Raw genomic sequence first — 13,440 nt, 5'->3', positions numbered from 1 at the left:
AGCTCCCAAACATCCTGAGGGAGAGTGGTCTCTGCCAACGGTCTAATTGGTAGTGAATCCATGGTTCTCTGGTTGTGGTGTTCACTGGCTCCTCTGGTGTGAGATTTCCACATTTACCTCTAGCTCTGGATTTTTCCTGAATGTATGCCAACCTCACAGTTTTACAGCCTGATCAGGGGTTGGCATGAGCTTTCCTCAGCCCCTTTGCATGATTAGGAAGCTCAGCACTTTGGTCTTGGCCTCAGAGTAGGGGAGCTGGCTTGCACCTGAGTTCTCTAATTAGATGTTAAGGCCAGCCCAGTAGGAGGGAAAGCATGCCTGATATTAGAAACCTAGCCAACTCCCTGGCACTAGTGGTGGTCTGGATCCTGGAGGAGGACCTGGTACTGCTACAGTTCCTGACTACATTCCAAAACTTGGCCTTACATGAACAGTTAAGTGTAGTTCTCACCTCACATTCGAGAGGCTTCTCTTTGTAGCAAACAGAGGCCACTACAGAAAACTACAACTGGTCATAATGCAGAAATCAACAGATCATGGGGAGTCTAGCCCTCGCAGATACATCTGCAACACAACACTTGTACCTAGGGCTCAGGGGATATCATGGAAGAGGTGGGTAAAGAGACTGTTAAGAGCCAGAGGACCAGGAAGTCTGTTGTGAGATTGTGTCTCCTAGAAATGATAGGGAAGCTAAACATGGAAGGGTGGAAATCTCATGGGGTCCCACCCATAGACGAAGAACTACACGCAATCGAGGAATGTAGAGAGAAGAGCTGGTCTTTTTCTGGGGCATCTGTGTGAATGTATACCACATGGTTCAGGCACCCCTGAGGCCAAATGAGGAAATGGCTCCTCTGGATCCGAGTGGGTACTAGGAACCAAATTCATGCTCTCTGGAAGAGGAGCAAGTACTCTTAAACACTTGAGTCATTTTTTTTCCCAGATAAATGTACTCCAATTTCTTTTCTTGGGAAATCCAGATTTCTGCACCTGATAGCCCCTGTGTAGCCCCCAGCTCTCTATCTTGATAACTGGTGTTAGTCCACTCAGCAAGCCAAGTAGAAATCCCCAAATGATCCCAGATAATCCTTTCCCTCAGCACCTGCAAACATCAATTACCAAGTCCTAAATCTTCCTCCCTGGTCTTCCCTGTGCCTGTCTACATTCATCCCCATCAGCTCTGACCTGAAATTGTTGATAAAGTTCAATTGGAACCTCTGCCTGCCTCTGTTTGCAGCCCTCAAATCATCTTCCCCAATATCGGGGAAGAAATACATGCTCTTGAGAGCAGGGATGGAGAAAAACCAAACCTAACCCATCACCCAAGGCCAAGTCATGCAAAGCCTTCTGCCTGGTCCAAGTTTAGCTATTCCACATCAAACTATAAACTACAGTTCTCAGACATTCCTTGCTGTTTTCATGTTTATGTCATTTTTACTACTTAATCCTATTTCAGAGGGGGAAACAATACAACACGGAAGTTAATATGTACAAATAATCTCTGAATAAAAATAAAGATCCAACTTTTTTAAAATAAATTTCTGTTGCTTTAATTCCTCAAATAAAAGTTTAGCAGTAGACTGTTCAAACTTCTTTAAAAATGAAGGGTGTGATTTGGGTGTGGCAAATCAGACACATGCCAACCATGGAATGGGGAGATCTTAGTTTCTTTTTATTCTCTTACTATGCTTGTTGCCATAGGAACATGGGAGATCTGTACCACATGATTTAGCACCACAACCTAATCACCTTTTCATGTTCTTCCCTGGCTAGACTTAAGCTCTTGAGAGGACTTAGATCTTATCTTCACATCTCTAAAAATCCAGCTCAAAGCCTGGTGATAAAACACTCAAGATAAATACTTGTTAGATGTCCCCATCAATGGGAAAACAAAACCCAAAGAAACTATATAACCAAATTCAGGGGCATCATGAAATAATTCTACCAAAGTGCTTTAAAAACCTGTAGCATTCAAAAACTATGTTTCAAGGCTTTGAAACCAAGGAATTTAACTTTCTCAGGAATTTAAACAAAAGGGTTGGCTTTCTTAAGTTTAGCTTCCCAGTTTCCATGGGACAGAGCACAGTTATTGAGTCCATTTAAAACTGTGACATTCCAAGCTGAAATGTGCAAAGGGTTTACTAGGCAAAGGGCACTTCAGGAGGAAAATCCTGACTGATCTTAGCAAAAGGAATGGCTCTGGTTGATTTTCCAATAAGTGTAAACATGTTTTAAATAGGAAAATTCAGTTGGAATACACAATACTATTTCTGCCAATATAATCTACTCACATACTGAAGCTAACCAACAATCAGCAATCCTGTAATATTTAAGGCAAGACAAACAAGCCATACCAAATGAGAAATTACACCAATAATTGTGAGTTAACCCTCTCTCCACTTCTACGGTCTTTAGGCAAGTAGATTAAAATTGGAGTGTATCATTATATTCTAATAGCATTTAAAAATATTTTCTGTGTTTAGTCATCTGCTAACATAGCTAATAGAACACAAACCTCAAATATCATGTATTAAAAATTGAATTACAAAAGTACCCTATGCCAGACTTTTTCAATGCATCAGATTTACCCAGAAGGAATTCCACATTTCACCAGCAGAGGCTGAAAGCTCTCACTATAAAACACCAACAAAAGTGGATGTCGTCAGCTTCATGTAAAACATCTGTGTTACATTTCCATAGCAGGATGCCTAACACGTACATTATAAACCATCATAAATCAAAACTATAAAAGGCAAAAGTAAAAACTTACAGCTCCTTTGCAGTAAAGCCGTAACTTCCCGGATGGAGTGCGAACCACCACTGACATCCTTTTCCTAGCGCTGAAATAAAGAGATTTTCCGTAATGGGTCATCATTTTGCAGCTCTGCACAGACGTGTTTTTGATGTGCTTTACATTATTTTGATGCTTGCAGTGAAAAAATAATCTGACCAAATTATGAGCCATATTCTTCCATATAGACAAATTATCTTCTGAGTGTATAACTGGGTGCCTTGGAAAGTTACATTTTTTTTTTAAATCACCAGAGAATCATCTACTGTCCTAAATGAATAAACAAAACAGTTCCCAAGACACCTGACAGAGTTAATACCCTCTAGAGTAGCATTGTGCTTAATAGGTTACTATTTGAAAAGTTTTTGAGTTATTATCTTAAATAATAGTTATTAATAAAAGTTATTAATGTAAATGAGTTACATTTTAAACATTAAAAACAAAAATGATAATTTTAAATAAATAATTACAGATGAAAGCAAATGCTATTACTTTAAGAAAGAATATAAGCATTTGTAATTGTTTTTAATGATTGGGTCAGTCTTCTTATCGAGATGGGTACAGACCCCAGCAGATGCCAAAGACTGGGGATAGTATCAGTCCAATAATACATTTTCTTGTACATATCTACCTATAACAATGTTTAATTTGTTGGACATAGTAAGCATTTAACAACAGCTACTAAAAGAACAATTACAATGATATACCTTAATAAAAGTTATTAGAGACTTAGATATTGTTTGCTTCTAGAATTTTTCATTAGATATTTTTAGAGCATGGGTTGCTATGAAGAAGTGAAGCCTCAGACAGAGTGGAAATACTGTACTCTACCAATAAAGCAAATGTGTCTCTCGTATACATGTTAACTCAGTTCTTCTTGATTCATGCTGTTCTTAGCCCAGTTCTGATTTAATGGTCCCAGACTCATCAATTTAATTCCCCTGGCAAGATAGCTAAAGGTAGGAACACTCTTCTGAGATCCATCAGAGTAAAATGGCCATTGCAGAGAAAAGTCCCCCAGTCAGAGATGAATAATACGGAAGTACAAAGCAGAGGTGCTGCACACTGACACCCCCTCCCATACATTTCACTCTTGTGAAGCCGCCTCCCTCAACCCTGCAAGGCCTCAGTAGCCACTGTCACTCTCCAAGTCCTGCACACTTCCTTCTTGCTCTAGACTCTACATTTCCGACTCACCTAGAATCCTTCCCTTACACTTTCCAGCCTAAATATCTGGCTATAGGAGCTCCCTCTTCCATCCTGTTTTCTTGACACAAGGGAGAAATGTTTCTGCTTTTATCAGAGCCCAGGCTTTTGGCAGTGAAGGAAATTACAAAAAACAGAAAGCTGGTGAAGATGTAATCAAACAGGCGGCCATGTTCTAGCCCCAGCAAGCTGCAGAACTTGGCATCTCTGGCCATATGGTTCTGGCTTTCGACTCAAGGGTAGATGAAAGGGTTATGGACTCTCCCCCATGACTAAGGAAAGCTGTTGAAGCCAGGAATGTATCACGAAGGGTGTCCCTTCGTGGAGGTCCAGTGGGGCCACTGTGAAGCTATGACGGGAAAGCCTGGATTGTCTTGGAGACCCCAAGACTTTGGAGATGCCAGAGGTGTGGGATATCTGACAAGTGGAGCTGCTAACAGTGTGGAAGCAAAGCAAAGCAGTGTGTTGCAGCCAACGAGGCTGAAAGGAGTTGGAGATCTGAATAGCACTTTGACATCAGACACAGAGATGCAGCAGCTGGCGTTTCCTCAGCTGGTTCTGCATCTTACTTTGGTCCAGTATGTCCTCACTGGGCTTCCTTCCCTCTGTTTGGGATGATAATGCTATGTTCTGTACCATTATATGAAGTATGTGATCTGCTTTTTATTTTGCTCTTACAGGGCATTATAGTTAAGAGATTGATTGTATCAGTCTCAGAAGACACTTCGAATGTTTAAACAAGTTTGAGACTGTTATAGACTACGGGGACTTTTGAAGTTGGGTCGACTACAGTTCTGCATCATGGTATGGCTACAAGCCTATGGGGGTCAGGGAGTCGAATGTGGTGGTTTGAATAAGAATGCTCCGCACGTCCACTCATGTGTTTGAATACTTGGCCCATAGAGAGTGACAGCATTAGGAGGTATGGCCTTGTTGGAATTGATGTGGCCTTGGTAGAGGGAATGTATAATTGTGGATGTGGACTTTGGGGTCTCCTATGCTCAAGCTGTGCCCAGTGCAGCACAGTCTCCTGCTGCCTGCAGATCAAGATATAGAACTCTCAGCTACCTTTTCAGCAGCATGTCTGCCTGTGTGCTGCTGTGCTTCCTGCCATAAAGGTAACAGACTGAACTCTGAACTGTAAGCCAGCCCCAGAGGAATATTTTCCTTTATAAGAGTTGCCTCAGTCATGGTGTCTCATCACAGCAATGGGGACCCTAAGACACCATCCTTGCTTATGACAGTTGTTCTCACTTGCCTTACTTTCTTAGCCGCTCTGTTCCAAAGTCCCACAACTCTCCTACAAGTCTGTCCCTTTCCCCTGATATACAGATTATGTTTATCCACAAGAATTTTCTGGTGTCTCCCATATAATCCCTCTCCTAGCCAGGCACCCTCCCTGTAAACCACATGGTTGTTTTAACGCTATAACTCAACTCTAGGTGAACTACGTCTCTCCATAGACCACTCTTCTCCCTTCCACTCCCATCTTCCCACCATTCCAATGACAACTGCACAGAAGTTTTTCAAATTTCCCCTCACCTTAGAAGCACTAAATTGGCAGTGCTTCTGAACAGATAACTAAGCGCTCTTTAGATTCCTTTCAGCTCTGGGTTTTATATCAGTCTACGTTTGTCCTGTGTGTCTTTAACAACAAAAACTTTATTTTAAAGATGCCCCGCCTTCCAAATCTCTTGCAATAGTTGCTCATGCTAGCCAAACACTTTTTCACTGACCTTTACCCTAAAATCCATTTCTTATTTCAAGGCAAGTTGTTAGTAAGTGGCCCGAGATGGCCTTAAACTTAGTCTGTAGCCTAGGGAAGCCTTGAACTTGTGATCATCTTGCTTCTTCTCCAAAGTAGCTAGGGTTACAGGCCTATGGCATCCTATTTGGCTTGCTTCCTATGGCATCCTATTTGGCTAATTTTTAGCCTGTAATCAATACTTAATAGTTAGAATTATTTGTGGCTTAGCCATCAGCCCTCTACTTTCCCCTTGATCTATATTTTATCTTCAGAAGATCCTATTGACTTTTAATCTTTAATCATTGGTAGACCCCTGACTACCAAATGAGTATTTCAGTCATAGTTTTGGTTTCATGTTTCAGGTTCTTATATCTAATTCCCTACTGGATACTTCCATTTGTATGCCTCACAGACATCTGAAACATAGTGTTTCCAAATATTTCATTGGCCACATCTGCTCCTATCCCCATGTCTGCCATCTATGTCCAGTGAGTTTCCACATACCCAGATGTTCATGCTAAGATCCCAGACTCCCCCTTCCTTCTCTTTGTTCCTACCCCACCCCTCCGATCTATAGCAAAGTTCCACTGACCTCCCTCAAATAGGTGTTTAAAAACTCATTGACTTCTCTTCAATTTCACCACCATTATCCTGATGGAAACTCACATTCGTGGAGACTATTTAAAGGATGGTATTCATTCCTCTTCCCATTCTTAAACCCACCCTCACTACAGAATCAAAGACCTGAAAGTCCTACTTCTGATTTATTTCTTCCCATGACACTTTCCATAAGCATAGAGTGTCCAAAAAACATGCCTATGTGCTAATTTACATGCTCCCTACATCACCTATAACAAACAGGGCTGGGAAAGACCCTTTATCATGGAGACAGAGAGGAGCTATGCTCTGTCCTGGGAAATAAACTCAGCTTCCTATGCCTTCCTGAGCAGTTCGGAACACATAACAAAGGTAAAATGTCAAATATCTGGACAGACCCTGTTATTTGGCTATATGGTCATTCAAGATCAAGACAGCAATGGAAGTTAGCATACAAAAGGAACTGTGTCTCCCAGGCAGTGTGCCAATTTTCTTATTGGCACAAGAAAGCTCAAGAAAACAGTTAGGCATTTATTTTCCTCAAAGCATTGCTTTCTCATGAGCCTTTAATTTTTGAAGTGTCCTTTCAGAGGCAACATACAATCTTTAAAGACCTCATAGTAATAAGACCCATTAGTCTAAAGAACATAGGTTGGCCAGGCAACAATGCATAATAAAAGTCTAGAGTAGAAGTGATATAACCGAGGGCTATATTCTGTCATAGCAAGAATATAAAAATGTCTCCTGCAGGCTCCTATAGTTGATACTTGGGCCTTTGGCAGAGCTGTTTAAGAAGTTGTGAGAAATTTAGGAGATGAGGTCTACTAGGGTGAAAGGGTTTCCTGGAGGAGAGGCCTCCATGCTTATGGGTTGGCCCTCTCCTGGTTCCTGGACATGTCACAAGCTCTTGGCACCACAGATGGAGCTCCGGGCACCCTGTCTGACGGCTCCCTTTAAAACATGAGCCATAACAAAGCTCTCTTTCTGTGTGTTGCTCCCAGTAGGCATCTTGTCATATTGAGGAGGAAACGAACACAGACAGCATCCTTTCTCTTTAAGATGGGGGTGGATTGGACACTTACTCTGTTTCTGGCTCCCTCTCAAAGACAAGTGATCAGAAGGAAACTACAATTACAATGGAGTCTTGTCAACTCTTATTGATCACATCCCACACAAATCTCGTTGCCTCTCAGTATATCTGTTTTTGGGGTCTCCAGATGCTAGAGTTTGGAGCTGAAATCTTCTCCCAAAGGCCCAAGGAGGATTGACCCCAACGAGGTTCTATTAGGAGGTTGGAACCTTTAAAAGGTTAGGTCACTGGACATAACCTTAAGGGGGCTGTGAAACCAGAGTCCATTTTCTTGTTCTCTCTTTTGAAGTTCTGAAGTGTCTCACGATTTGAATGCAATCTTGGAATACCCTGATTTGCTCATTCCTGTGTCCGTCCCTCAAGGAGTCCAAAATAGCAAGGTTCATTGATCATGGAGTGTAACCTCCAAAGTGTGTCAAGATAAAGTCATCTTCAGAAGGTGATCATCTCAGGCTTTGTTACCATATCAGAAATCTGGCTAACAGACCAGCCACAGGACTTTTGGCCAATTCTCTGTGACTCAGGTAGTTACACTTCAAAGAGACTTCTTGAGTTGCCAGCAGAAGTCATGTAGTATTGCACTCTGAAGAAACCTGTGTATGACTTATCTACAGACAGGACACATAAACTGCATGGAAGATCTTATCTTGCTTAAACACACAAATACAAGTAGAGCATAGATTCCAGCTATGTATAGGAAAAACCGATACTGGATGAAAGTGTAGTTTCCCTCACCATGAATTACAGAGCAAGTGCCTTTACCTGGTGAACTCTAGGACATTGAGCAATTCATATCTTTCTTCCTGCCCCAGCTGCAGAATAAAAGAATTGGAAATATGTTAGGATTCTTAGAAATAATCACAGGTCATACAATCTATTGGAAAATGTCAACACGAACAGTTTCCCCTCACCCTTTCTGAACTATGGAAGAGAATTCACTATGCTTTCAGCTTAGTGAACAAAGGGAAGGGTAGGGGAGGGTTGAGAAGAATTCCAAGTGTCACAGAAGCCAGACTGAGAACTACTGAGGCCCAAATGGAGTTTGTGGGACAGAACTGCCAACAGACAAGATTATCTGTTGTGACTGTCCCAAGGTTACTAACTAACTCGTGAGCCCACGTTCAAGGAGTCAGAAAAAGAATATGAAACAATAAAAAGTCAAAACTTTAGGAAATAATAGAAAAACTCATTTTTAAGAAAAAAATTTAAGTTAGGAAAGAAATACTTCAAAGGAAGAAATACACCAAGGACAAAGATGTTTAGCTATGCACCCAATGGAAGCATTAATAATAATTTTCAAAATGAGAAATCATTTACATTAAAAAAACCATAGAGATCTTCAGTGCAAATTGTACAGTTTGATCAAGGTTCCGCCTGTGTAAATACCGCCCTAAGATGCAGAACATCTGACCCATAAATTCCTGTGTCCCATTTCCAATCAATCTTCTTCCTGCCCCAAGGCAATCACTGTTCAAAATTCTACCTTTAGAAATCACATCTGCGAGATTTCCAGCTGCACACAGATGGACTTGTAAAGGGCCCGCCATTTTCCCTCTTCCATGTAAAGGCCCTACAATCAATGCATCCACACTGCTACAGAATCTCGTTTATTGTTTAGATCGTCACGTGGATCCCTGCCTGTTCATCCTCTCCTCCTAATGTGCATTCTGTTTGTCTCTGGTTTGAGGAAACCACAGCCACAGCCACCATGAAAGCTCCGTGGTAGGTCCTCAGTGGATACAAACATCCTTTCCTCATGAGTAAGAGAGAACTGAGGATGGATCAAGCAGGCTTTCCTTGTTCAGAAAACGCTTTAAAAATTCACTAACATTTGCTTCTGTGAATAACATAGCCTCTGCACTGGGGGCATGACCATGCCTCATTATGTATGTTTTCACATGTTCTTGATGACTAGCCATGTAGCCTGTCATGTAGCCTGTCATGTAGCCTGCCACATAGCTGCTTGAGTATCACCTCCTGTCACGTATCTGCTTAAAATTGCCCACTTAAAAGCAGATGCTGAATAGTTACTTCTTTGTTGTTTGTTATTTTGAGGCAGGGTCTCATGGAGCCCAGGCTGGCTTCAGACTTGCTATGTAGCTGAAGCTGGCTCCACACTCCAGACTCTCCTGCTTCCTGCCCCCAACGCACTGGGATGGCCAGCAGGCCCATGCATTAGGCCCACCCTTCTGGATACTCACATAACCAAAAAGTTAATAACATTTAGAGTCTAGAGAAGAGAGCAATGGGAGGATGAATTCAAAGGAGATGAATCTCCATTTAGTAGAAGTGAAAATCAGTAGATATGTCTGATTTGGAAGAATCAATATCGTCTACCAAGCATATTATCAGCCATGATTTTGTTAAGTGTCTAAAGAATCGGACAAAGGATGACAGTGTGCTCCTGAATAGAAGACGTCAGTTTCACTGTAATCTTTTCCTTACTGCCTTTGTCTCTGAAGCTACGTGAATGTGACTTACTGAATCTATGATGACGGAGTCAGGAGTTCTTCCAGTGAAAACAAAATTCAACTGCTTGGCGGCTCTGACTAGTGCTCCCTCATCTGTGGCAGGGAACAGATGAAAGAAACAGAGGACAGAAAAGTATAACATATGCAAATAGAAAGATATCGACAGTCTTCTGCTTGGTTAAAATCTGTCTTATTATGCTCTGAAATCCATTGTCTTATGTATATGATGACACCAGAGAAATGAGCATCATGTTCCTGAACATGTCAATCACCCACTGTCAGTCACCTATTGTCAGTCAGTCACCTACTGTCAGTCACCTACTGTCAGTCACCCATTGTCACTCAGTCATCCACTGTCAGTCAGGTACCCACTGTGAGTCATCCACTGTGAGTCACCCCTGTCAGTCAGTCACCCACTGTCAGCTACCCAATGTCAGTCACCTATTGTCAGTCACCTACTGTCAGTCACTTACTGTCAGTCAGTCACCGTCAGTCACTCACTGTGAGTCACCCACTGTTGGTCACCCCCTGTCAGTCAGTCACCCCTGTCAGTCAGTCACCCACTGTGAGTCACCCACTGTTGGTCATCCCCTGTCAGTCAGTAATCAACTGTCAATCACCCACTGTCAGTCAGTCACCCTCTGTCAGTCACCCCACTGTCAGTCACCCACTGTCAGTCAGTCACCCACTGTCAGTCAGTCACCTACTGTCAGTCAATTACCCACTGTCAGTCACCCCACCGTCAGTCACCCACTGTCAGTTACCCACTGTCAGTCATCACCCTAGTGAGACACCCACTGTCAGTCTCCCATTGTCAGTTGCCCACTGTTAGCCACCCCCTGTGAGTCACCCACTGTTGGTCACCCACTGTCAGTCAGTCACGCCTGTCAGTCAGTCACCCACTGTCAGTCAGTCACCCACTGTCAGTCACCCACTGTCAGTCAGTCACTACTGTCAGTCACTTACTGTCAGTTAGTCACCCACTGTCAGTCACCTACTGTCTTCCACTCCTGAAAGGGGAAGCTTGCAAAGATCCCTTTGTCAAGCACATTCTTGAGAACACCACTCTCCAAAAAAATGTCAGGAAGTCTTTTTTACATATTATCCTTTTCCCCAAAGGTTGACTGTTAATCCCAGTGCCTAGGGAGTTGAACCACTTACAGTGCACAGAGCCTTTAGTTTATGCTGGCTGCTTTCCGCACTGTGTTACTAAGTCCTGTCACTGCTGAGAGGGAGAAGACAGACAGACAGACAGACAGACACACACACACACACACACACACTTACTCTATCTGAAGTAGCAATATTTCTTTCTCTGGCTTAGGAATTTGATGCATCTTACAAGTCATAAACAAGAGTTTAGAATATGGTTTTGAAATACAAAGTACATCATTTTTCTAAAAGACTAGATTATTTATCTTGTTTTATCTTGAAAATAAGTCTAAAATCAAGCCTAAATAGTGAATATTGTTAACTGATAAGTATTTTATGGGATCCTTTGAAGTGTGAGAAGCCCTACGTGAATGCAGAAAAGGCGCCCTACCATCATCCTAAAGAGAGGAGCCGGACTGCATTCTAAAGCCATGTACAGCAGGTCGTATTCCTTGGGCAAAAAAACCTCCCTTTTCACGTTTGTCTATGTGTAAACACATTATGTAAGAGTTTATTCTTATTTATAAGGGGAACAATTACACATATGCAAATACTTTTATTCCCTTGTATATATTTTAATTTCCCAACTTTACATGCAATTCATTTTGGGAAAATCACATATACAAAGCAACATAATTTAGCATGCACATGTGGGTGGACACACACACACACACACACACACACACACTTAATCCTGAAAGCCAAGTTTCTAATGAGGATTTTAAAAATATGAAACCATAATTCGGTTATGTTCCAGTTTTTAAATTAAATTGAAAATTTAAGATCCATAACACCAAATTTCAGAACAATTTTCTACAGGAAAATACCCCATAGCTGCTTCCTGTGTACCTGGTGATGCTGCCTGATAAGTGATCTTCTCCCCTTCTCTCTCTGGTACAGCTGTGTGGCAGACGGCCATCATTGTGAGAAATTCACAGATGACAGGTGCGGTTGGCTGTGAGGAATAAACACATAAGTCATCCCCCGTTAATTCAAACATCTGACACTAACGGCAGAAATGTTACTCGGTGGCCATTTATTAAGAGTACAGCTGGGACGCATTGGGGCTGTGGGATCGCAGCCAGTATCTAGTAAGAAGGAAACCTATTTGGAACTCAACATATTCATTTTTGTACTTCCTCACTCAGTCTATAAACATTTATTTAACATGATTTTTGTGCTTCTAAATAGAAATGGTAGAAGAAGATGATGAATTTAGTCTTTAGTAGACAAAAGAGATATGTAAAATGCTTATTTGCTTGTGACATTTCTAGCCACATTTAAATTTCAGGCATGGAACATTTAAGCAGGGGTGATGATGATAATGTGTGTGTGTGTCTCTCTCTGTAATGCTGTCTTCCCTCTCTCCAAAAACGGCTACTTTAACCCAATACATAATGATGCATGTGTATGTGTGTGTGTGTGTGTGTGTATGTGTATCACAAACAATTACTGAGCACTACCAACTCTTGGGGCTTGAGGGAGACTGAAGACTGAATCCTTTCTGTAAGCATCTTAGATCTGATGAGAAAAGAACTAGAGACTAAATATTAAACATCTTCATGTCTGGCTTCTGGAGAGAAATGCCATTCAAGTTAATAAAGAAAAATAATGTGTTCCTATATTCATATCACCTTCCATTATAAAGTGAACCAACTGAAAAGGTGAAATCAGGTTATAGAAACAAAAACTGCTTACGCTAAGAGAGTGGACAAAGCACAGATGGTCCCAGCCACACAAAGCTCACTTGGACTTGTAGGGAGACAGAGGGGAAATACGTGACAGCATTGTTTATTTACAGCCTGGTAAGGAGTATAAAGAGAAGATGCGAATGTCACGTGAGGTGACAAGAGCTGGTGTCTGTTCATTAGACATAGTGGAGATAGATATATGGGAGAAGGCCTAAGCTACTGAAGAACGGAGCATGGAGAATTCCACCGGGACACATGGCATGTGACTAATAAGGCCCCAGAGGAGAGAAGATGGAAGTATTTGAAAAAATGAAAGAAGGCCTCTGGAGGAAGAAAGAAAAAGATGCTCAAGGCAGAGTGATGATGTAGGTGGGGCCACATCAGGAGACTTGGAGAGGGAAGCCAGGGAGGTGGCGTGACTTAACACCAGGGCAGCATGTCATCAGTTAAGACACAAACAGGAGCTGGGCAGAAAGCTGAGGCAGCACCACATGAGGGGCTGTGACGGCCTGGGCAGGGGAAACGCAGGTATGAGCTTACTTCAGTAGCTACTCCGGCTGTAAGTCAGTAGTAAGACAGGCAGGTACTCTCTTACCAACAGAGCTAAGTCATATCTATAAGATACCTGAGGGAGAGGAGAGGCATTCTCTAACACTATTATAAGCAAGGAAGACATTTTGACTGATGATATAGCA

General features: G+C 41.9%; 1 protein-coding gene across 6 annotated transcripts in view; it reads right to left on the bottom strand.

Moving 5' to 3' along the window:
* Atp8a1 (ATPase phospholipid transporting 8A1) overlaps positions 1-13,440 on the bottom strand; it is a 227,487-nt gene that overhangs the window by 109,842 nt on the left and 104,205 nt on the right. For all 6 annotated transcript variants that reach the window (XM_052199340.1, XM_052199341.1, XM_052199338.1 and 3 more), the window contains 4 exons: positions 11,904-12,009; positions 9,913-9,995; positions 8,194-8,243; positions 2,771-2,840 (listed from right to left, as the gene is read on the bottom strand). In XM_052199340.1, coding sequence (XP_052055300.1) covers positions 2,771-2,840; positions 8,194-8,243; positions 9,913-9,995; positions 11,904-12,009 — 309 coding nt within the window. The remainder of the gene's footprint in view (positions 1-2,770; positions 2,841-8,193; positions 8,244-9,912; positions 9,996-11,903; positions 12,010-13,440) is intronic.

The sequence above is a fragment of the Apodemus sylvaticus genome, chromosome 11, assembly GCF_947179515.1.
Source record: "Apodemus sylvaticus chromosome 11, mApoSyl1.1, whole genome shotgun sequence".
In the NCBI taxonomy this organism is placed as follows: Eukaryota; Metazoa; Chordata; class Mammalia; order Rodentia; family Muridae; genus Apodemus; species Apodemus sylvaticus.
The sequence above is the reverse complement of the archived record's forward strand: the minus strand, read 5'-3'. Positions and strand labels throughout refer to the sequence as shown.